The sequence below is a fragment of the Pungitius pungitius genome, chromosome 8 (genome assembly GCF_949316345.1).
Source record: "Pungitius pungitius chromosome 8, fPunPun2.1, whole genome shotgun sequence".
In the NCBI taxonomy this organism is placed as follows: domain Eukaryota; kingdom Metazoa; phylum Chordata; class Actinopteri; order Perciformes; family Gasterosteidae; genus Pungitius; species Pungitius pungitius.
In genome coordinates, this window is record NC_084907.1 from 21,772,500 (window position 1) to 21,795,823 (window position 23,324).

General features: G+C 42.1%; 4 protein-coding genes across 10 annotated transcripts; 3 read left to right on the top strand and 1 right to left on the bottom strand.

Moving 5' to 3' along the window:
• On the top strand, positions 1-4,898 carry srsf3a (serine and arginine rich splicing factor 3a). 3 transcript variants are annotated; one of them, XM_037448281.2, is made up of 7 exons: positions 1-138; positions 838-888; positions 1,732-1,936; positions 2,030-2,167; positions 4,033-4,056; positions 4,138-4,221; positions 4,316-4,898. In XM_037448281.2, exons 2-7 carry the CDS (start codon positions 885-887, stop codon positions 4,341-4,343), a joined length of 483 nt encoding a protein of 160 aa, XP_037304178.1. In that variant the 5' UTR covers positions 1-138; positions 838-884; the 3' UTR covers positions 4,344-4,898. The 3 variants fall into 3 exon arrangements, with proteins under 3 accessions (XP_037304178.1, XP_037304180.1, XP_037304179.1); XM_037448282.2 differs by lacking the exon at positions 1-138 and adding an exon at positions 181-203; XM_037448283.2 differs by lacking the exon at positions 4,033-4,056.
• Positions 4,899-5,008: 110 nt separating this feature from the next.
• rab44 (RAB44, member RAS oncogene family) lies at positions 5,009-15,343 on the top strand. Of its 3 annotated transcripts, XM_037448274.2 has the most exons (11): positions 5,009-5,150; positions 5,424-10,801; positions 10,883-12,235; positions 12,753-12,838; positions 13,069-13,154; positions 13,253-13,381; positions 13,467-13,548; positions 14,352-14,466; positions 14,562-14,660; positions 14,744-14,820; positions 14,949-15,343. In XM_037448274.2, the coding sequence occupies exons 2-11, from the start codon at positions 5,438-5,440 to the stop codon at positions 15,031-15,033; spliced, it is 7,476 nt and encodes a 2,491-aa protein (XP_037304171.2). In that variant the 5' UTR covers positions 5,009-5,150; positions 5,424-5,437; the 3' UTR covers positions 15,034-15,343. The 3 variants fall into 3 exon arrangements, with proteins under 3 accessions (XP_037304171.2, XP_037304167.2, XP_037304170.2); XM_037448270.2 differs by having other exon boundaries at positions 5,424-12,235; XM_037448273.2 differs by having other exon boundaries at positions 5,424-12,235; positions 12,762-12,838.
• A 407-nt stretch (positions 15,344-15,750) lies between these two features.
• trub2 (TruB pseudouridine (psi) synthase family member 2) lies at positions 15,751-19,458 on the bottom strand. Its single transcript, XM_037448275.2, has 8 exons — positions 19,213-19,458; positions 18,912-19,046; positions 18,367-18,441; positions 18,220-18,281; positions 18,064-18,145; positions 17,655-17,727; positions 17,332-17,468; positions 15,751-17,236 (listed from the first exon to the last, which is right to left on the bottom strand). The coding sequence occupies exons 1-8, from the start codon at positions 19,328-19,330 to the stop codon at positions 16,929-16,931; spliced, it is 990 nt and encodes a 329-aa protein (XP_037304172.2). The 5' UTR covers positions 19,331-19,458; the 3' UTR covers positions 15,751-16,928.
• An 89-nt stretch (positions 19,459-19,547) lies between these two features.
• Positions 19,548-22,114, top strand: hdhd3 (haloacid dehalogenase-like hydrolase domain containing 3). Of its 3 annotated transcripts, none has more exons than XM_062564127.1 (3): positions 19,548-19,695; positions 20,480-20,814; positions 21,051-22,114. In XM_062564127.1, exons 2-3 carry the CDS (start codon positions 20,485-20,487, stop codon positions 21,444-21,446), a joined length of 726 nt encoding a protein of 241 aa, XP_062420111.1. In that variant the 5' UTR covers positions 19,548-19,695; positions 20,480-20,484; the 3' UTR covers positions 21,447-22,114. The 3 variants fall into 3 exon arrangements, with proteins under 3 accessions (XP_062420111.1, XP_037304177.2, XP_062420112.1); XM_037448280.2 differs by having other exon boundaries at positions 19,552-19,695; positions 20,458-20,814; XM_062564128.1 differs by having other exon boundaries at positions 19,557-19,695; positions 20,445-20,814.
• Positions 22,115-23,324: the final 1,210 nt, after the last annotated feature.

Below are 23,324 nucleotides of genomic sequence, written 5' to 3' on the forward strand. Positions count from 1 at the left end.
GTTTCTTCCGAACCGGATGTGGCGTGTCCGTCCATATCTACATATGGGCGGTGTCTTGGACACAATGAGTTAAGCTAGCAGTTGAAACGCACGGCGTGTCTGCTGCTAACATTTTATCGAGCTGCAAATATAAAAGAGGTGAGTTACGCGTCATAAATGCATCGATCGACTTGAATATCTCAAAGCTATACCGTGTATGGCTGGTTAGTGTGCTAATGGCTTTGGATGCACATTGTATTTGTTTCCGTCGTGTTGGTAATGCTAAATATGCTCGCTAATGCTAATGCCTTGTGCTAACAAAGCTAGCGCGAATGTACGCGGGGGTTGGGAATCTTGGCAACATAGAACTGTGGTGACCGTTGTCGTTAACTAAGTTGGATGCGAACGTATCGGGTTTGTACGCCTCGGTGAATGTGTCGTTTATACAAACCGGTTCCTTGTAAGCTGACTTACAAAACTAAGCGACGCTTAATAGCGTTACCTGGTGCGTTGTGACGCACAAGCTAACTCATTCCAGATAGTTTTGGTTGCTAGTTAGCGTTAGCATTTGAGAACGATAGAACCAATAACTAACCAATTTATTCTGGTACTGACATCAGTTGGACCTTTTTTGTATTTCTTTGCTAGGGTAAGGTTTCAGTTGCATGACGAACAGAAGTGGGCTGGTTACATGAACGGCTCCTTCTCGTAGAAACCGCTTTTTTAAAATTAAACGCTCTGTTGCGGTATCGATGTAATGTCGATAATTGTGCACCTTCAATTCCGGTGACATTTATTTTACAGTGTAAATGTGTATGGCTCTAATGTGAGATTATTTCCGATTGTCTTTCTTTTCAGACTGATCTGCTCGTAAGACTTCCAAGAAGATATTTTAATCTGGTAAAATGAGTAAGTTCCCATTGTTACAGGAATCAATTCAACCTCTTGGTGCAGCCAACTACTACAGGGTATTTCCTCCTTGAGAAGCCAACTTGGCATTTGACATACTAGTCATTATCAATTTTTTTAAATCTGAATTTGACTAGATCATATCTAATAACGTTAGGTATACATGTGGCACTGGTATAGTTACTCCAGGGTTGAATATTTACCAATCACTGATAGACTCAATTGTAAATAGTTTCATCTGAAATCTCCCACCAGGTTTCGTTTGCCATTTCCGCACCCTTTGTAGTGACCGACTTAAAACAAATGTAGACGTATAACGTTGACTGCAATTTGCAGTTCTTTAGTATTCAAGATGCATATCACTCTTCACCACTGTTAAATATACCCGGCAAATTTTTCCTGAGCATTTTCAATGCCGAGTCTCAACAGACGGGTTTCTGTGAATTTGTTGCAGAAAAGCCGAACGCTGCTTCTCCAGCTTTAGTTCAATGCCCACTAAAACAATAATGCATTAAATGCTGTGCCATGTCAGATGGGCTTCCTCCAATCAAATGCCTTCATTCCAGTTACCATCTCTTGTGACATATGCCCCTAATACAAAAAATGCAAAAAATTCCCTTTCACAATGTTTAAGCCTATACAAACTAAATGGCAAAAGACGTTATTCATATGAACCGTTTCAAATAAGGTAAATGTTGGCCATGCAGATTTTTGCAGTTTTAAATTTCAATATAATTAATAATTGTATATTCATGTTTTGAAAGTGAATGCAGAAAAGTGCGTTATCGTGATGTGCAACCTGACTTTCAACATGCCCTTCACTTTTTCCACCTGTTCTTGTAGGTCAAACTGACCAATTCCCCCTGGACTGCAAGGTTTATGTTGGGAATCTAGGAAACAATGGAAACAAGACCGAGTTGGAAAGTGCTTTTGGGTACTATGGTCCTTTAAGGAGTGTTTGGGTTGCCAGGAACCCCCCAGGCTTTGCTTTTGTAGAGTTTGAAGATCCCAGAGATGCCAACGATGCTGTGAAAGAACTGGATGGAAGGTAATTGTCTGCTCTTTTTTTGTAGTAATCTATTTGAAGTGCATGTTTTTCTGTTTATCGACTCGTGTGGTGACTTTTATTTTTTATTTTTAGACACATGTGTGGCTGTCGGGTGCGTGTTGAGCTGTCCAATGGGGAGAAGCGCTCAAGGAGCCGTGGTCATCCTCCGTCCTGGGGTAGGCGGCCTCGCGATGACGTAAGGCGACGTAGTAGTCCTCCTGTCAGGCGCAGGTATGTATTTGCTTAACCATGCTTCTTTTTTAAACTTATTTGTTAACGATCTTGTTTGCACAGTTTTTGATTTCCAAGCACAAATGACAGCATATTAACTCAACACACAATTTTATTTTTTTCTCCATCAAAATATTAATTTTGGCAAAGCTGTTTTTATCTAACCGCCCCCCACAATGACAAATATTGGAGCTTTAAATCTGAGACCTATTAAAGCTAAGTCAACCTTTGAGCCAAAATGAAGTAGGAGGGATATTTTTAAAATAAGTTGTACAATAAAATAATTTTATATTTTGAATAGTCTGTGGATCCGGCTGCTGATGGATTGCTCTTAAGAAAAAATCCGAACCTACATTAACCAGTGAGACTTTTTGGGGGGTTTTAACCGATGTTAAATTTGACCGCTTTCATCAGCAAATGACTATTTATGATCTCATGTCTTTACAAAGACCACGCTCTACTAGAGGGACATTTTCCTAGTCAAGTTTGCAATATCATCCAACATTTTATACGGATTTGTAGAATTACATTCTGCAGCTGTACATTTTGTTTTCTTTCTGAGTTCAGTTGCCATCTATTAATAAAACTGAACCCCGTTGCAGAGTCACCACCACGCTTCTCACCATCTGAGTCAGTCAACTAGTCTTCTTTCAGCATCATGTGACTGCTGACCAGGGAGCCCCAATCAGCTTGGCTGGTGTTGTCAAATGACCAAGGCGCACCGCCAGTCGTCAGGTTCCACCAACCTTTTGGTTCCTGAGCATGCAGTTCGCGACATCCTCCTCCTCTACCTCCAACCTTAATCCAATCGACAGCGGCCCACTTCACATTATCAACCAATCGCCGTCTTTACTCCCTCTATTCGTCCACACAACTACTGTATCAACGGGAACAGCCCTTGGCTTACATGCCTACTCAACCTTCCCCCCCCAAAAAGGCAGGGAATATCTACAACTACCCCCTTCCCACCAGCCACCAAGCAACTTCATATCGCCAACATTTGCATCATGTGGCAAATCCTCTCTACAATTCGTCTTACCTCACCATCTGTCTGGCTTCCTTGCGTCATATCTATCTTGTCCAAATGCCCCAAAATAGTAAGTTGCATTTATACTGCTCTTTGTAGTTTTTATGCTTAATCTAGCTTTCAGAGGTGCTTGACGGTTTTCGCTCAGCAGTTGAGTGTTTCAGAGCAAGTTCAGTGCAAAGCTGCAGAAATCTAAAGGTCAAAGTTGTGGTGTTCTATCTTTTTATTTGCAAAAATGAACCACATCTGATGTTCACGATGTAATTGGGCCACCGAGTGCACTTTCATGGTTCGACATTAAGCCATCACCTATTGCTTGATTTCAAAACTACGTTAACATTTTGGTGTTTTGAGCACAATACATCCACATTACAGGTTTTTGTTGTCCTCAACATTCTTAACTAATTTGTTCATTGACTTTTCTTTGAACTGAAAGTAAGCAGAATCAAAGTCTCTGATCAGGTTCCCTGTGTAGAGCAATTTAGTTTTATAGCGTTTTTACGTTTGGCCGATGAACACGTGAACAAGTTCTCCTTAATTTGTAAGATAAAGTAGTTTGTCTGAGGCGAGCCTTAATGTCGACCCCTGATTTTGTTCTTTTACCCCAAATCTGGCTCCGCATTGGACAAAGTTTAATTTTAAAATGAATTGATCGTGATGCAGTTCATTGGTGCAGAGGGCCCTTTTGTTAGCAGACACTACGTGTGCCAGGTTTCCACATGTAATCCATGTCTCTAAGGGTCATGAATACCAAACGTTTCATTAATACAAGGAGGGCAAAAATCATTGCTAATTTTTATTTTTGCTTCGTTTTTTTTTTTTTACCAATGTGCGCTAGGAGGAGGAGCCGCAGTCGCAGCAGGTAAGCTTGTAACGGGCTTCATTAAAACGATGTGCTTGACGCTAAATATTTCTAACGTTGTTGTGTTTTGGCGTGGTGTAGCAGGTCTCTCTCAAGAGACAGAGGGAGACAACGTTCTGTCTCCAGAGACAAGAAGTGCCCACGATCAATTTCCAGGTCAAGGAGGCAAGTTTGAGTTTTATTATCACACTGCACTCCCAAGATATCTACAGGTTTTTTATCAGTTATTTTTCACTTATCGACGTTGTTTGTTTTGCAGTCGTTCCCGATCCAACGACAGAAAATGAGGACTTCAAACTATCTGTGGACCTTGCGATGTTTGGGGAAAATTCTAATTTTTATAGTCCTGTTTTTCTTTCTTCCTGGGTTCGTCAAGTTACATATTGTGTATTGCCAGTCTGTTGAATTAACATCAAAGGACTGTAGTCTTTCTCTGCTAAAGCAAATTCTATTTCCTCCTGCATGTTTTGAGATGGGATACTGGATTTAGTTTAACATTACCGTGTTTTTTTTAAAACTGTTTAATTAAAGCTCATGTAATGGTTTTATTTTTTGTTTTTTTGTTTTTTTAATTCTTGATTGACTCTTACCGGTAATGGATTCATGGTGATCTGCTTGTAGAGCATATGTTCTACCTGTGATCTAAATCAGGCTGGCAGCAAATGTTAAATATTGGCACTGTAATTTACAGGCTATTTAAGCCAAACCGCATCTAATCCTGTGTTTTACCCATGTTACTTTTGCAAAAAAAAACATCTACTCTATTCGACTTTGCTTGACTCTCAGCTGACAATTTGTGCTGCAGATGAACAACTTGTTCAATAAATGGTTTTCCAAGGTGATTATGGGTTCTTTATTTTCTTGGCTTGCATGAACCAATATGATTTAAAATGTAAGAATGCATCCTAATCAAATAGCCATTTAGTAACGTAAATGTGTAACGTGGGTTTCTGTTCAGGCAGATGGAGGAAGTAACTCACACAGGAAGTTCTGTCATAGTTGCAGTAAAAGAACACTTCCCTTATGTGTGTTTCCCATTTGCTGTTCTGACATTACGAAGCTGCTCCTGATGAGTGAGGACTGAGGTGTGGCAGGTGAGTGCATGTGGGGGTACAGCAACTATGTAGCGGGTGGAAATCTTGTCAAATTCAACTAAATGTATCTAGTGATAAACCTGAACATCTTAAAATAGATTAAAATTTTTACTGGTCTGGTAAATGCAATAAATGAGTATGCATTGCAAAGTGTGTAAAGAATGTAAATATTTTTTAATATATATTTAAATTAGTTAATAAAGACCATATTGCTTATATTCTTCAAATGAATGTTAACTGATGCTGATTGGCTGTACAAACCTGCTTTCTCAGGTGTTAAAATAGACATGTCTGCGAAGAAAAAAAGGCTTGGTTCACGTCGCCGTCTCGCTGATCAAAGTGAAACCAATACAGACTTCGGTATTACAGACACTACCTCTGTAGCCCAATGCCACATTCCAGAAGAAAGAACTGCATCATTAAATGCAACTGCCGATTTACACGAAGCACAATGCGAAACCCAACCGCCACCTTCTCCTGATCTTTTGGGGAACCGAAGGAAATTGGGCTCCAGTCGAAGGAGTAGAGTGCAGCCGAACCCAGAACCCACAGAGGAAGTAGAGCCCTCACGCAGGGGGGCCGCTCTGCAACCGGAGAGGCAGGCAGATGTATTACCGGATTGTGCTTCTGAGGCTCCGCACGCTACTGTCACAAAACACTCCGAGGTGGACCTGGAAAGTTTCGGCTCCATGAGTGAAAAAGAGACTCCCTCTGAGGGCACATCGAACGCGTGTAGCTTTGAGGAAGCCACGCAGGAAGCAAAGAAATCTGACCTCTGTCACACTGATGAAGTCAATGTAGGTGTCGGCGTCTCCGAGTTCGCTGGTGTCGTTTCGTGTGAAACAGATCAGCAACTGATTGAATCATCAAGTGGAAAGGAAATAGTAGAAGAAAAACTGCCCAATGTGGGTTCTGTAACAGAAAAACCAAGCGATGACGAAACAGAAATGTTCACCACAGAGAGCATCAACGGAGCAGAAAATACTGAGATTGAATCCAGTCTTCAGCAAGGAACCGTTTCATCACCAAAGGGGGAGATGCCTGCAGAGGTGGCACAACATGAGCATTTGAATTCACCTGAAGTCGCACAGGCCCGTCATTCAGAAGACGCTGTAAACAAAGTGCATGAAAGTGAGATTACGCTAATGGGTATGCGTCAGATTGCTTACTCATCTGAAAGTGAAACAAGCCAAGCTGAGCTGATAGAGAAAAATGTTCATGATTTTCCAAACAATCAGAGTATTTCCATTCCTGACAGCAAACCGGATGAACATCCTGAAAAGGAACAGCTTGAAGATTTACTGCTAAAAAGTGACAATGATCATGTTTATGATACCAGGAAACCACGGAGCAGCGACATAGAAGGAGATGACACTGTTCTAGGTCAGGTATTTGAGGTAGAAGACACAGTGCATGAACAGGATGTGGAGCCTGCAGAAAATCAAGAAAAGCATCAAATAGATTTCTCATTTGAGAAAGTGACTCACGATGCAACAGACAATTCTGAAATCATTCCCAGAAACCTGATGAACCAGGATGGAAATTTACGGGACACAAATTTCAGGTTTACACCAGATGAAGAACATCCCAACGTGTGTTCAGTAACGGAAAAAGAAAACATTGAAGGAGACGAGGACACAGAATGGTTAAGGCAGGATGGAAATTTACCGGACACATATTTGCTGAGTGAAGACATGGAGTCTTCTTTCCCACCAGAGAAAACCAGAGAAGAACAAAGCAGCAGAGAGCGTACAGGACCTGAGTGTAGTGGACAACTAGACATTATGTCACCACTGAAAGAGGAGGTGCACACAAATGAGGGACAAGATGACAACTCTAACTCACCTGAAGTCACAGGTGATGATCGTTCAGAGGATGCTGTTGTCAAAGTGCATGAACAAGATGTTGAGTCAAGAGAAGATCAAGAAAAGCCTCAAATTGATTTCTCATTTGAGAAAGTGACTCACGATGCAACAGACAATTCTGAAATCATTCCCAGAAACCTGATGAACCAAATTGAAGTCAGTGACTCACACCAATCAAAGATGGCAGTGACAAATACTGATGATTCTTCAATCTCTCTGGAGGAGAGTTCATCTTCTTTACAAACCCATCAATCAGAAATCAACGTTCCTTTGGACCCCCAACTTCAGCAGACCATTGGACACCGAAGAAAAATGGGGTCTAGACGTGAAAACAAAGGAAGACTCCATGTCAATGACTCTGGTGCTGAATCAGACCAGGAACCTTCTGTGGATGTGGTTGGAAATACCAGAGACAATGAAACCCAGGAAGACACAGGAGAGACTGAAGTGCAGGAAAAATCAATTGAAACCTTGATGAAAGAAACAGACCAATTTGACACGGCTCACACTGAAGGTGTTAGTGATCAAGTTAATGAAAACGCACTGGATGACACACCTGTTGGCATCGCTGATCTCACTAGTTTGGGTTTACAGTCAAGTTTGACCGCAGGTCATCTGGAGATTGACCAATCAAATTTCAGCTTTACACCAGATGAAGAACCTCCCAACGTGTGTTCAGTAACGGAAAAAGAAAACAATGAAGGAGACGAGGACACAGAATGGTTAAGGCAGGATGGAAATTTACGGGACACATATTTGCTGAGTGAAGACATGGAGCCTTCTTTCCCACCAGAGAAAACCAGAGAAGAACAAAGCAGCAGAGAGCGTACAGGACCTGAGTGTAGTGGACAACTAGACATTATGTCACCACTGAAAGAGGAGGTGCACACAAATGAGGGACAAGATGACAACTTTAACTCACCTGAAGTCACAGGTGATGATCATTCAGAGGATGCTGTTGTCAAAGTGCATGAACAAGATGTTGAGTCAAGAGAAGATCAAGAAAAGCCTCAAATAGATTTCTCATCTGAGAAAGTGACTCACGATGCAACAGACAATTCTGAAATCAATCCCAGAAACCTGATGAACCAAATTGAAGTCAGTGACACACACCAATCAATGATGGCAGTGACAAATACTGATGATTCTTCAATCTCTCTGGAGGAGAGTTCATCTTCTTTACAAACCCATCAATCAGAAATCAATGTTCCTTTGGACCCCCAACTTCAGCAGACCATTGGACACCGAAGAAAAATGGGGTCTAGACGTAAAAACAAAGGAAGACTCCATGTCAAAGACTCTGGTGCTGAATCAGACCAGGAACCTTCTGTGGATGTGGTTGGAAATACCAGAGACAATGAAACCCAGGAAGACGCAGAAATGGCTTTAAAAATAGAGCCAACAGAAAATCTAGAAAAGCCTCAAATGGATTTCTCATTTGAGAAAGTGACTCATGATGCCAAAGACAATTCTGAAATCATTCCCGGAAACCTGATGAACCAAATTGAAGTCAGTGACACACCTCAATCTATGATGGCAATGACAAATACTGATGATTCTCTTATTAACCTGGACAATTCCAACCCAGACAACACACAGGAAGAACATCCTAAAGAGGAAAACTACTTTGAGACCTCAGATCAGACAAATGAGGATTATGATGTTTGTGATACGAGGAAAACACAAATCAGCGAGATAGAAAGAGTAGACACTTGTCAGGTATTTGAGGGTGATACAAACCCCAGTGTGGATCAAACAGCTTTTCAAGAGAAGGAAGAACTGCTGGAGGAGAGTTCATCTTCTTTACAAACCCATCAATCAGAAATCAACGTTCCTTTGGACCCCCAACTTCAGCAGACCACCACCAGCTTCCACTCCATTGGACACCGAAGAAAAATGGGGTCTAGACGTGAAAACAAAGGACAACTCCATGTCAAAGACTCTGGTGCTGAATCAGACCAGGAACCTTCTGTGGATGTGGTTGGAAATACCAGAGACAATGAAACCCAGGAAGACACAGAAGAGACTGAAGTGCAGGAAAAATCAATTGAAACCTTGATGAAAGAAACAGACCAATTTGACACGGCTCACACTGAAGGTGTTAGTGATCAAGTTAATGTAAACGCACTGGATGACACACCTGTTGGCATCGCTGATCTCACTAGTTTGGGTTTACAGTCAAGTTTAACCGCAGGTCATCTGGAGATTGACCAATCAAATTTCAGCTTTACACCAGATGAAAAACCTCCCAACGTGTGTTCAGTAACAGGAAAAGAAAACATTGAAGGAGACGAGGACACAGAATGGTTAAGGCAGGATGGAAATTTACGGGACACATATTTGCTGAGTGAAGACATGGAGTCTTCTTTCCCACCAGAGAAAACCAGAGAAGAACAAAGCAGCAGAGAGCGTACAGGACCTGAGTGTAGTGGACAACTAGACATTATGTCACCACTGAAAGAGGAGGTGCACACAAATGAGGGACAAGATGACAACTCTAACTCACCTGAAGTCACAGGTGATGATCATTCAGAGGATGCTGTTGTCAAAGTGCATGAACAAGATGTTGAGTCAAGAGAAGATCAAGAAAAGCCTCAAATAGATTTCTCATTTGAGAAAGTGACTCACGATGCAACAGACAATTCTGAAATCAATCCCAGAAACCTGATGAACCAAATTGAAGTCAGTGACACACACCAATCAATGATGGCAATGACAAATACTGATGATTCTTCAATCTCTCTGGAGGAGAGTTCATCTTCTTTACAAACCCATCAATCAGATTTCAACGTTCCTTTGGACCCCCAACTTCAGCAGACCATTGGACACCGAAGAAAAATGGGGTCTAGACGTAAAAACAAAGGAAGACTCCATGTCAAAGACTCTGGTGCTGAATCAGACCAGGAACCTTCTGTGGATGTGGTTGGAAATACCAGAGACAATGAAACCCAGGAAGACACAGAAATGGCTTTAAAAATAGAGCCAACAGAAAATCTAGAAAAGCCTCAAATGGATTTCTCATTTGAGAAAGTGACTCATGATGCCAAAGACAATTCTGAAATTATTCCCGTAAACCTGATGAACCAAATTGAAGTCAGTGACACACCTCAATCTATGATGGCAATGACAAATACTGATGATTCTCTTATTAACCTGGACAATTCCAACCCAGACAACACACAGCAAGAACATCCTAAAGAGGAAAACTACTTTGAGACCTCAGATCAGACAAATGAGGATTGTGATGTTTGTGATACGAGGAAAACCCAAATCAGCGACATAGAAAGAGTAGACACTTGTCAGGTATTTGAGGGTGATACAAACCCCAGTGTGGATCAAACAGCTTTTCAAGAGAAGGAAGAACTGCTGGAGGAGAGTTCATCTTCTTTACAAACCCATCAATCAGATTTCAACGTTCCTTTGGACCCCCAACTTCAGCAGACCATTGGACACCGAAGAAAAATGGGGTCTAGACGTAAAAACAAAGGAAGACTCCATGTCAAAGACTCTGGTGCTGAATCAGACCAGGAACCTTCTGTGGATGTGGTTGGAAATACCAGAGACAATGAAACCCAGGAAGACACAGAAATAAATTCACTGAGCAACTCTTTGGTGGTTTTGTCTCATGTGAAGTCAGAAGACAACAAGTCTTCTTTTGCACTGGAGATAAGCCCAGAAGGAAGCCCTGAGGAACCCAATGAATCTGAATGCACTGTTCAGCAAGCAGATTTGTCTGCAAAACAACCTGTAAACTTCCCCCATGTCACTGGAACTTCACAGGATTCGGTAAATCAGAAAGAACACGAATCCCAAGAAATGAATGTTTCAAAGGAGATGCCTAAAGTTGAACTGTTTTCTGCTCCACAGATTTTGGCTACATGCGACGTTGGACTCAAGCAAGCGGAGACAGCTGCAGACGTGCCCGAGCAAAGCGGCACTTCCGGCCCACAGGGGATGCAAGAAAATAATAATTCCGATGACATTGTCATTTTGCACGGGAGATCCACACAGAAGAGGAGAAAGATGGGCTCCACTCGCCAGAGTCAGTTCAATGGGAAACGTCGGGAGGAGAGAGCCGAAACCCAAGAAGGTGACACAGAAACCGACACGAGGAATCGTGTCAGAGCGGAACCAGTGGAGGAGTTAACAACGAGTGCCACTGCGGAGTGGGTGTCGCAGAGTGAAAACGCAAATCTGCCCCTCGGTGTCGTCTGTGCAGAACAGCAGGAAACCCACGAAAGTAGCGCGGTGAATCCCGAGGAGATCCCCTCATCGGAGGCTCTCCCTCCGGAGCAATCGGCCTCCATCCATGAAGAAGTTGTTGATCCTCTTGAGTTCGTTCATGCAGCTGATGTGAAGCTCCATGAGGGTAGTGCAGCAGTCAGTGGGGAGCCGCGCAATGGTGGCACAGGGGCGGCCTCCGTGACCCCAACCGACGAGCAAAGAGTGGGTCCTGTAGACATAGAACAGCGCAGAGCTGTGATTTCAACAGAAGCTCCTGTCGTTGCCGATTTGGAAACAGTGACGTCCGGAGGGGAAGGAGAAGCCGCAGAGGAGCACGTCGCCACTCGGGCAATGGAGCCGCAGACAGACAGCGCCGAGGAAGCCGCTCACAGAGCGAATCCCCAGGTGAAGAACGCAAGTCCATGTCTGGAGCCCAAAGACCGGAGGAGAAAGATGGGCTCCACTCGCAAGAATCTCAGGACGGGAACCAAACAGGAAGACTCGCATCAAACGCAGGGCGAGACTCACAAAGTAACCGAGACTGCGGCTGATGTTGCAGATGTGAAGACTGAAAGTTTCCCGAGCGCCATTAAAGACGAGCGACATGTTGACACCGGCGACAGAGACGGTGGTCCTGAAACCTCGGAGCACAGCCGCGCCAGTGAGTCTCACAAAGCTCCGGCCCACCAGATGTCAGAAGAAAAACCTGTTTCTCAAGGCCGGATGTTGGTAACAGAGCATCGGGTGACTCCCAGTTATGTCCCAGCAGAACCATCCACTCCTCCTAAAGACGGTTCAATGTCAGAATCAGCGTTTCGTGGGAGAAGGAGAAAAATGGGATCCAACCGAAAGTCCCAGGGACACCAAAGCCATGACAACCAAACTGCAAGAGTGGACCAAAGAAAAGATACAGAAAATGAGAGCGATGTCAGAAGTATCAGAGAGGAAAATGCCATCCACACGGAAGAGCTGAGAGAAGAAAGTTCAACAACTAAGGTAAACAACTGCGAGCACTTTTTCTTTTGCAGTGCAATAATGTTCCTATATTTATGGTTTTTAGGCCTGTATTCAAGTGAACTTTTATCAACTTCCGCACAGTAAGTAAATGTTGTGTTGTACTTCCAATTGGCCTTCATTTTATTGCACACTGAAGTGCACTTTGCAATAAAAACAAAATGACCCAATGAACCAAAATGAGGAACATGTGGTCCACACAAACCGTTTTACATGATAAAAAGCAGAACACAAACACACATCTTGATCTGATCCAGGGTGTGTCTCTTTTTTTAAGTTTTCTGCTTGCTTCTCATCACTTTAATGACAGAGAAAGGTCAAATGTTTTTTTAGTAGCTTTTTAAGAAATTCCTTTTTTAGGTTGTATTCAGTATGAAAGTAAACGCCTGTTACTTTTCCACCAAATCCACATATGCTGATAATCTAAACACCATTGATTGAAATCTGCAAAGATCAAAGCAGAATTTCCCCTACCGTCACCTCATTAATGATTAATTAGTGTGTTCAGGTGGACCAACGTCACGGGAAGCAATTATCCAACCTCAGCAGCTCAAAGGGAGAAGATCACCACGCGAGGCCTGTCAGGTACGTTTGTCTTTAACGCACAGACCAATGGGGAGATGGTGTTCATTATTGTTTGCACAGTTGTTGGCATGTAAAGTGAAATGTGCATTTGTAGGCTTTTGAATTATGAAAGTGTGCCTTTTTAAAAACATAAATGTGTGGTTTTGGTGGAAGATAGAAATGTTTGGAGACTCAAAACTTCAATTTGACATATTTTGTGCTGTGTTGCATGCTGGTTGTCTGCTTCAAAGTGAGAAGACACCTGAGCCAGTGACTGCAGCTCAACACAACGCTGCTGGGATCCAAAGTCACGGGAGCCCACAGAGGTTTTCTCTGGGTAAAGAGGATGTTAATACTTACACATAACAGCCAGAGATAACGGAAGGGGGAAGTTGAAATGAAGAAGCTGTGACCAGAATGTGCTCTTGTTTCCAGACGATCGACCGGATCTGAGATCCAAAGCTTACAACGTGATGATGATTGGAGACAGCAGTGTGGGCAAATCCTCATTCATGAAAAGAGCGCAGAGTGGGAAGTTTTCTTTAGATTTACCCCCCTCTGTTGGTAAGAGTTCCATCTTCATCCTGTCATAATCCCCCCCAAATGTATGCAAATACACAGAATAATGTTGCACGCGGGCCTGTTGCAGGGCTGGATTCCTGTATGTGGACCGTGCTCGTGGAGGGGAAACCTGTGGTGCTGCAGTTGTGGGACACGGCGGGTCAAGAAAGGTGAGTATCTTGTTTCCTTTTACAGTGCATTAATTGGGAAAAATCACCACTTATTACATTACATGACATGTCATTTAGCTGATGCTTTTATCCAAAGCGACTTACAATAAGTTTAAATGCTAATAAAATACTATACTAATAAAATACTTATTGCTGGTGTAATTTTTAAAAAAAGCAAAAAGCAAATGGTTCCGTGGTGAATACATTTTCGTGGTTGAGAGATTTTTGCACTGGAATATAACAACCATACCAAAAGTATATGAATTTGCTGGTTCACTGTGGTGACTGTGTGGTTAGGGTTAGTTTAGCATTTGGATAGAGGCACTCTGCCTGTCTGGTGGTTTTTCTTTTTCTCACGCAATTTGCGGGCAGCATCCTGGCCTCCACGTAGTGAGCTGAGCACAGTCACCGATGCTTTGAATGTGAGACGCACCGGCAGCTAGTACACCGAACATGTGCTCACAATGAGCTCCAAACACCCCAAGTCTCCCTCAGGCCAGTTTCTAATCAGCTGATAGGATCATTCGTTATGTAAACTAATGTTTGTCCCAGAGTCGAGGACAGGCTCCCATTCATTTTGTTATTTCATAAACAGATATTAGTCTATAAAATGCAAATAAAAGGACAACTCATAAAAACCCATGTTTAAAACTTTTCTTTGAGGACTTATTCAATCATGTGAGTACACGTTGAGTGAGACTACTGTGTTTCTCACCGCTTGTGGCCTGTGCTGATTTATTTTTTTAGTTGTCAAATCACTGGGCAGCCTGTAATCAGATGACGTTCTTTCTTACCCTTCAAAGGTTTCACAGCCTCACAAAACAGACTTTCCACAAGGCCCACGCATTTCTCCTCATGTATGACATCACTTGCTCTCAGAGTTTTTCCTCAGTCAGCTACTGGGAAAGCTGTATTCGGGTATGTTGTCACTGTCACTTAATGATCTGAACCATGTCAATTTAGACCACACAGTCCAATTGGTTGCTTAAATTATTATCCAAACAATTTTGCAGGAAGCATCCGCAGAAAGTGTGACCATTTTACTTGTTGGCAATAAAAGTGATGGTGCAGAGCGGCAGGTCAAAACTCAAGAGGCGGAGATTCTTGCTACGGTATGAACCTGAAATGACTTCCTTCAACACTCAATGCTCAGCAACAAACAGTCCCACTAAGGACAGCTGCTTTACTTCCACAGGAGTACAGATTTGAATTCATGGAGTGTAGCGCTGCCACAGGTGAAAATGTGGTTCAGTGTTTGGAAACGATGGCCAGGTAACACACCACCTTTGTCTTTGCCTTGTGCCATCGAACACACCCTTAACCCAAAGAATATCCACGTTGATTTTCTGCTTCGCTTGTCATTCATGCAACTGATTGTGCTGTTGTTTGGTTATTGCCAGGATGTTGAGTGAAAAAGATGAAACAAGTGAAGTGAACATGGTCTTGCACAAAGAACCCCCAAAAAAGACTTCCAGATGTTGCTAAACAAGATGGAAAGTGAAAGAAACACAGCGAACACACCGCACTGGCCCTCCAGAGAAGGTGCATCCACATCACAGCTACGTCTGCTACTCCAACCATGTTTTACTCAGGTTGTTACACATTTTTTAAATGTTATTTTTTAATTATATATGCATACACATATACGTTCTTCAAATAATGATTATATAATGAGTTGAATAATCATGTAAATCTGATTTCAATCTATTTTCATGTTCAAAATATTCAACTTGAAACTGCTGTAACATCTCAACTGCTGCAACAAGTGCTTTCCCCCCCCCCCCCTGTTTTTTAATCCCGAATTATTTCAGGGTGGGGGGGTACTTGAATGAAAGAAATACTGCAAATAAGGTATATTATTGGATATTTGGGAACCACTGAGAAATTGGACAATTTAAAAGACATTACTGTAGTGCCTCAAAATATACTCAAAAGTATTTACAGATGGGCTCCTTATGCTTTGATATACTTACTGTAAACCTTTATCTACTGTATATGTTATACTTTATATATTAGTATTTCCCCCATTATGTCTTGTAAAAATTGTTGGTATTACTTTCATGAACAAATATGTACGTAGTATGTTCCTTAATATTTTGCATATTAAATATAGAAAGCACAGAGAATGGTAGCACATTTATATCATCAACAATCTGCCAAAATGTTGTTTAATTCAGTGTTTCCGAGTAAGTTGTGCAATCATCCTGTGAACAAAAGCATGTTTCCATCGTTAAAGCTCTTTAGTGCAATGTGAGTCAATAATTACATCAAGTTTCTTTTGATTTTGTATGTTTGCCATCTGTTCTTAATGAATGCAGCATTGCAGCCAGATAATCATAAATATTATTCATGCATCTATAATGAAAAACAAAACTATTAAATTAACTACCAGCCTTAAAATCTACGTGTTTTTTATGTTTATTTGTATTTCCCTCTAAATTGTGTGACTTAATGCCTTCTATTAAATTGTTCTAATGTCATGACTCATGTTCAGAACCTTCAGAATGTCAACTGCATGCTCAAATAGTTTATTTGTGTCCCGTGAAAGTGTTTCCATGGTAACAGGTCCTTCAGTGGTATGAAGAACATGACAATGGTAAAACGGCAATAAGGAGCTTTTGTGGGAAAAAATAACTCCATCAGCTGCATCATTAAGACACGGATCATTAAAGCAAATCCTTTCGTTGTTGCTCCACCCACCGGAAGAACTGTGTGTTTAGTTATTCAGACAATTGTGTTTTAGACTGGAACATGTAACATATTCACTTTGTTCAACATGAACATGTGAAGAAAATTGTGTCCATCTGTTTTCAAAAGGAAAGTCCTATTTCTCCCCATAATTTGTATCACAGGAGGCCACCAACAGTTCTGCAGTGATTAGTCCTGTCAAATTGTGACCAAAAACCTTTCTCAACCTGTGTTGAGACCCAATGGATGCTGGATGTTAACAGTGGTAAAGCTGGCTAGCTGTTGATTTTACTTTGCCTTATAAAGAGAATGTAAAGTCTAGACACGGACTGGTGCTCAAACTAACAAACAGAACACACAAATGTTTGTCAATTTTTTTTTTAAATTTAGTTCAAAAACAATCTATAATCATTTTAGGTACAGGTTTTTTTATTGCATGCACAACGTGACGTTGTCCTTGTATAACTCAGTTGAATCTTTGGAAGAGTCACATATGAGATGCAGGAAGTGTCTTTGCGCATTAAACAAAAAAAACGTATTAGAGTTCTGTGCAACTTGATGACTTCCTCTTCCAGGAGGCAGGGTTGGTGTTCCTCCTGCCTCTCCTCCGACTGACGTTCAGGCTCTGAAGAGCACAGCTCTGAGGTCCTGGACTTGTGTGAAGTGCTCCTCACAGCAACAAGTTACTGCACCTACTCCCGCTTCGTCGCCCGTTCCATTTCATTGACTGTTGTCGTACTCTCTTCTGGGGGCCGACACGCTGGCGTGTGAATCTGTTTTTGAGAATACAGTGTGTTTTTTTTGGATGAGTGGTATTGTCTCACGGCCTGTATGACATCAGAAGCAGTCCAGTGGCGATGGATCAGAGCGTCCCGCAGGGTGAAGGGTCCGTCTCTGGTCCGTCTAACTCCTTTACACACTGCCGTGCTGCGCAGCTCCAGTCCTATTTCATGCACCACTTTGCACAAATATTTCTGAGTTTCATTCAAGCACTGCACCTCTGTAACAACATAGAATGTAAACATCAGTAAGTATCCATGAATATTCCAAATTATTGAATGAGGTTTCCTGTGAGCTCAATTGAAGGTTATTTACCTAAAGTGAAGTTGGGGGGGTGGAACTGAACGCAACGCAGGCCGGTCAGAATAGGCTGTGATTTCCCCTCCGGGCCCAGTAAACCGTGCACAGCCATCTCGTAGGCTTCCTGTGAGCGCATGTCCACTTTGGAATACCTTTATACAAAAAAACAAAGACAGGTTATCTTCCTGAATGTACAAATAATAAGAACCTGTCTGAGAATAGCTTTGTGGGCTGATCATGAGTGCATCGTAAAGTACAACACAATGAAAAATCAATTAAAAGGAACTTAAAATATATTGATTTTACGTTGAAATGTAAACATTATTAGGTTTATTTACATCAACAATGCCTTTTGATTGGCTCCCTCCAGCATCGCTAACACTTTGTCCAGCTTATCCTGTGTGATGTGACCTATTGAGCAGAACAATATTTATGGGTGAGAAACAGTATAAGGAAAAGTAAGTGATAAAGGTTACATTTTGTTCATCCAGTGATTAATAAATAGGGTCCTCCATTTGAAAGCTGTAAATGTAGCAATGGCAACTTGTACAGAAGTATTAGAATGCAAGATGTAATTATGCAATCATTTAGGTACAATAAAACAAAGCAAATGGCTACGAGACATTGAATATCAGTAACTGAACAGAAACAATTATTTCTGGTAAAAGAGTTGCTTTAGATACAATTCTATGTTTGAATGGTATTTGAAGACTGAACTCTTGAAACTGTGAAATAAAGTCATTATACCGTAAGTGGACCTTTCCACAACGCTGCCTTTGTGAGAGAAATCATCTGTCGCGGTCCCAAATTCGCCCTCCAATGTGTAATCCTGTAATAGCATTTAAGCTGTGAAAATGGTATCTTATTGCATCTGATGTAAAACCAGCAGCAATATTAAATTACCCTTGTGACTCGTGTTCTGTAGAGATCATTCAGAGCTTTGTTTCCATTCCCGACACCGAGAACTAAAATGAATAAACGTTATGAATGTATTAAAAGAGTTGATTATTCAAACAAAATTTGAAAAAAAATAAATCTGTAATATCATACCCAGAACACCTGAAGAGAACGAATCCAGGCGATGTCCTACTCCAACTCGCATTCGCTGGAATTCAGGTCCAGACACTAAAACATCAGACAGAATACGGTTAATTATAGCCTCCACAAAACAAAACAGCAAACCACAACTGACAATAATGTTAACTTGAGTGTAGTTTGGAAACGCTTAGAATTACATTTCAATTTTCTAATTTGAACTAATTAGCAGTATTTGTGAGAAGAAACAAACAGTTGATTCCCTTTAAAAATATTCGTATTGTAAGTAAAATGTTACTTCTACTAATCACTCAACGAGTATTCCTTATGAGTATGTGGTGTTCATTTCTTAGGCTACTTAAAACAGGTGAATTGTGACCTTGCAGTCATCTGACTTGACAATTGACCGTCAATATCATCATTTTAATAATATATATATATGATAGTCAAGTCGCATACGAGTGGGGGGGGGGGTCTTTCGCACTATTACCAAATACAAATGATTTGAGTCGTGAGGGCGGAAGGTGTCACTCGATAGATGTCTGAACACATCCACATACCCAGAGGATGCTTGGCCAGGACTGGCACGGATCCAGCAGACAGCGAGAGTCCCTTTGGTGCGTCTGGGTCACTGACGGGGTGCGCCGAGAAGCGCACCTCCCGGGGAAGTGACCGGGACGGTGCGGCGTTTAGACCTACACGAGCACGCAGAGGTCAGGGCACGCGCATTTACAGGGAATCCAAGGTAAGAGATGGGGAGACTCGTGGTTAAATGTTGGCTATGCAACAGTTCATGGGCAGCTAAACAGCAGAAAATAACAAGCGTGGGATGGATCAAAGGATACGATGTTAAAGACACACCTTTAAGAAGATTTGTCTCGATGCCATCCCGAACCAGTTTCCAGTGGACTCCAGGCGGTTTGTACACACAGAACAGACCCTCTAACCTCCGAAACATCCGGTGAGCTGGAGTAGCCATTGCGTCAGTAACATCAGGACGTCCTTTTTTTTCTTCAAAAAGTTTAATGATATGAGGCCAGCCACCTTACGTCTCTCGATACCATTTGACAGTGGTAGTCTGTTTTCGGTTGCTTCCGCTCCACACGCGCGGTGTCCTTCGCGCATGCGCACATCGCCGGGAGACGTGGTTCATGGGAGGTCCTTTGTGAACGCAGCGCCGCCAGCTGCCGCGGAGGTGTAAACGCAACGCGGCTCCTGCTACTGCACGACCAGCCGCGTTTAAAGGCAACGCGGGGACAACTGTTACTATTAGCGGGCATTTGTTTGGTTGGAACAATCGAAGTGGAATAAGCCAATTGACTCATTTTGGTGAGGGTTGAAAAGGTAAATCAAACTGGGGACTTCGAAAGAGCTAAAACTGATGAGAGCTAACTTACCATCTAACGTTAGCTGCTAAGCTAACTGTCACTATGCTCTCTGCACAGGCGGACAAGCAGCTAACGTTAAATGTCAAAACACGTAGCAAATGTAAACGTAGCCAGTAACATTAAAGGTCGTAACATGACCGTACAAAGTACAATAATATTGTACGTAACGTAGACCAGAACTTCTATGTTGTATGTATTTTTCCTTGGTGCTGTTATAGTGAATGCTCGTCTACTGTCAACTTAAAGGAGTTCAATGACGTCTCCAGACATTTTGAGGATATTAACACAATGTTCTCTTTTAATTTGCACCTTCAAGTCCAAATTGGCACCGCAGGATTTAGGGTTGATTTTAAACAACAGATGGCGTGTTGAGCAGCTGTCAATAGTGACACCAGAGTTTCATCAAGTTTCATCACAGCTCAGTCCTATAATTAAGCTTACAGTGGTAAAATGGTGTTCAATATCTCTTAAGAAAACCTGATTATGCATCACATTTTGAAGAATGGAGAATTTGAATCACCTGGACTTTTCCGATGACGTAATATAACATGTAGAATGACTTTTTTTTTAAACCAGGCACAATATTTTCAAAGGCCAATTATAGTACAATACTCTATATAGTGACAACTCAACTATTTTGGAGACATTCTTTCATCTGTCATTTCCAAATATTTCCAAAAAATTGAGGACTCCTTTCATTTGAAGAATCTTCTCTCAGGTTTCGCTCTTGTGCGTCTCAGGCGTGATGCGAGCTACTCTGCGCTGGGTGTTCTGGGATGTGAAGGACACGCTGCTGAGGGTGCGTGCGTCTGTGGGCGAGCAGTATTGCAAGGAGGCTGAACGAGTCGGCCTGGACATCAGTCCTGTGGAGGTTGAAGCTGCTTTCCGCCTGGCATACCGACACTATTCCAGCAGATACCCAAACTACGGCCTCTCTCAGGGCCTGGATGGACGGTCTTGGTGGATGAGCGTGGTGCGGGACACTTTCTCCCGGTGCAGGGTACGGGACCCGGCCCTGCTAGACACCATGGCGCACAACCTTTATCACAACTTCTGCAAGGCAGAGAACTGGGAGGTGAGTTACTGACGACATGTGGCATACGCATCAAATAAATGCTAATAGTGAATGAATAATAAGTAGTCAATTTAGAATAGGTTACAGTCATCGTCAAACAATTCTTTCGTTTTGTTAAATTGTCTTTTTGTAAAGCGTTCTGTTGGGCATTACTACTGTCTGCTCTTCATATTAATGTTTACAGTCGAGAATGAAGAAGCACAGAAAATCCCCTTACAAATGTTGTATGATTTCAGGTATTTCCAGACTCCAAGGCGACCCTGGAGAGATGTTCTTCTCTGGGACTGGAGATGGGCGTGGTATCAAACTTTGACAGGCGTCTTGAAGAGATACTACACGTCTGCGGCCTGCGTTCTCACTTCCGGTTTTTGATCACTTCAGAGGAAGCAGGTACAGCGAAGCCCGATCCAGCCATCTTCAAACAGGCACTGCAGAGATGTGGAGTACTAGCTGCTAACGTGGCTCATGTCGGGGACCACTATGTGAATGATTACCTCGCCTCCAAGTCTGTGGGCATTCACGGACTCCTTTTAGACCGAAGCAACCAGCGTAACGCACGGGATGTTCCTGCAGAGCATCGGCTCCGCTCCCTGGAGGAGCTGCCATCGCTGCTTCAGCAGCACAAGCTGTAACGCCCAAACGTCATGGACCCTAAAGCCACCCGAGAGGGCCGTGAACCACTTTGGGTCCCTGCTTAAATACTCCTGGCTATTTTGGTCAAGAATATTGATTTATCACTGTATATTAAATTCTACTATTTAAAATGGATTCTAGTTATTTTTGATTCACTGGGACCAGTTGCAATTTGTCTCCAACAGTGAGTTGACTCGTACGCTGCTGCTGCATTTACTCTACTGTCCTCTGCTGCTCATCAATAAAAAGTCTCAATTGTCTCATGATGACCTTGTTATATTTATCTAAAACGTTCCCTCCCAGGATAAGCTATATAAATATATTGATATTTTCTACCAGGTAGGGTATTGAATCAAAATTTGGAATTTTAGTATTTTGGGGTCTGTTGGTTAGAAAGTCCAGTATCCAGTTACTGAGGGAGGTGTTGATGTTTGAGTGATCAGTTTGGAGGGGATGATGGTTTTTGACGTACGAACCACAAATAATTTGTTTGGCCTCAGTCATTAGTGACATCAAATATATTTATAATCCCAAGACAAAGGAAAGGTAAGGTCATGATTGGAGGCTTATTATGTCCTCATTATTGTACTGTCTTCTGTCATGCACCTTCCGCCAAGACAATTTCCATGTATGTACAACATATTATGGCAATAAACGTTTCCTGATTCCTGATTAAATATAACAATTGTTTGTTTCAAATCTGTGTCGCTATGTAACACAAACATATGCATTGAAGTTCATTGGCTAATGGAAATGTTCATCCATACTGGAACTCCTAATGGGATTCTACTTTAAAAAAAAATGGTTCACAATTTTTAGTCCTCATTCTTGGTACAAAATAATAAAATAAAGGTTGGCGCTCACCATACAAGGCTTTAGCCACACGAGTTATGGTTAACCTAGTATATCTATAAAAAATGGCAAACTTTAGTCATCTGTTGAAAAAAGGATATTTGAAATATATATGAGATGACGCTATATTAGCTTTTCATGTGATTTGGGTGAACTGACCCTTTAAATAAAGCTGTGAGCTTTCGTCTTGGTTTGTCAGTGCTTAGCAGGTTGCTTAGCCCTAACCCTTCTGTAAATACTCTTATTTCGAACCATCTGCTCAGAGGCAGATACTGTGAATGTTGGGCTGAGGATCAGAGGGGACAGAACAAGAGGGAAAAGAACCCAAATGTTATTGTAATTCCAAGCAGAGCTCCTCCACTTATGGGAAATAAGGATTGACACATGTCCAACTCAGATTTAGTGTGCAAATGTTCACAAAAATGTCCTGATGTTAACAACACATCCATCCACTTAGTGTCACAAAATGTAAATCTAAAAAGTTCTGATTTGACGAGTTTCATTTCTCTTTGCCCTCCCCCCCCCCCCCCCAGTTGATTGGAATTGTGTCCCCTCACTCTCCTTTGTATGTTAAAGGCTATTGTGTGTCTTTAGGAAAGCGGCCACAAGAGCTGCTTATTTCAAAGCTGGTTTAGTAGCTCAGGCAGACGGCTCTAAAGAGCTCCGCAGAAATCCTATTGCAGACATAATGGGATCGTAAATGGAAACGAAGCTCCCCATAAGAGGAGAGAGAGGGAGGGAGCAGAGGAGATGCAGCATGTCGTGAGGGAAGATCTCCTCCCAATGACATGCAAGGTGCATTTTAAATAACAAGATGAACAGGCGCAGTCCTGCATATCCAACAAAGGCTTGAACGTGAATATGTGTAGATTCTGTTAACTCTGAAAGACAAAATAAATAAACTGAATGGCAATATGGAAGAAGCTAAAGCTAAAGCATTTCCTCCAGCTATAAAAGCACTCAGGAGTGGGCTCTTTGTTGCAGTTGTGCCCCGGGTTCAGAGTTACCATTTTCTGTGTCTGGAA

What these genes read in the sequence shown, in the direction of transcription:
- srsf3a (XM_037448281.2), top strand. An exon ending in AGGAGCCGCAGTCGCAGCAG is followed by an intron (nt 4,057 to 4,137) that starts GTAAGCTTGTAA and finishes GGCGTGGTGTAG; the next exon opens with CAGGTCTCTCTCAAGAGACA. An exon ending in TCAATTTCCAGGTCAAGGAG is followed by an intron (nt 4,222 to 4,315) that starts GCAAGTTTGAGT and finishes TTTGTTTTGCAG; the next exon opens with TCGTTCCCGATCCAACGACA.
- rab44 (XM_037448270.2), top strand. Translation starts at nt 5,438, where the DNA reads ATGTCTGCGAAGAAAAAAAGGCTTGGTTCACGTCGCCGTCTCGCTGAT. An exon ending in AAGAAAGTTCAACAACTAAG is followed by an intron (nt 12,236 to 12,752) that starts GTAAACAACTGC and finishes ATGATTAATTAG; the next exon opens with TGTGTTCAGGTGGACCAACG. An exon ending in CCCACAGAGGTTTTCTCTGG is followed by an intron (nt 13,155 to 13,252) that starts GTAAAGAGGATG and finishes TCTTGTTTCCAG; the next exon opens with ACGATCGACCGGATCTGAGA.
- trub2 (XM_037448275.2), bottom strand. Translation starts at nt 19,330, where the DNA reads ATGGCTACTCCAGCTCACCGGATGTTTCGGAGGTTAGAGGGTCTGTTC. An exon ending in CCTGGCCAAGCATCCTCTGG is followed by an intron (nt 18,442 to 18,911) that starts GTATGTGGATGT and finishes CTGATGTTTTAG; the next exon opens with TGTCTGGACCTGAATTCCAG. An exon ending in ACAGAACACGAGTCACAAGG is followed by an intron (nt 18,146 to 18,219) that starts GTAATTTAATAT and finishes ATGCTATTACAG; the next exon opens with GATTACACATTGGAGGGCGA.
- hdhd3 (XM_062564127.1), top strand. Translation starts at nt 20,485, where the DNA reads ATGCGAGCTACTCTGCGCTGGGTGTTCTGGGATGTGAAGGACACGCTG. An exon ending in GCAAGGCAGAGAACTGGGAG is followed by an intron (nt 20,815 to 21,050) that starts GTGAGTTACTGA and finishes GTATGATTTCAG; the next exon opens with GTATTTCCAGACTCCAAGGC.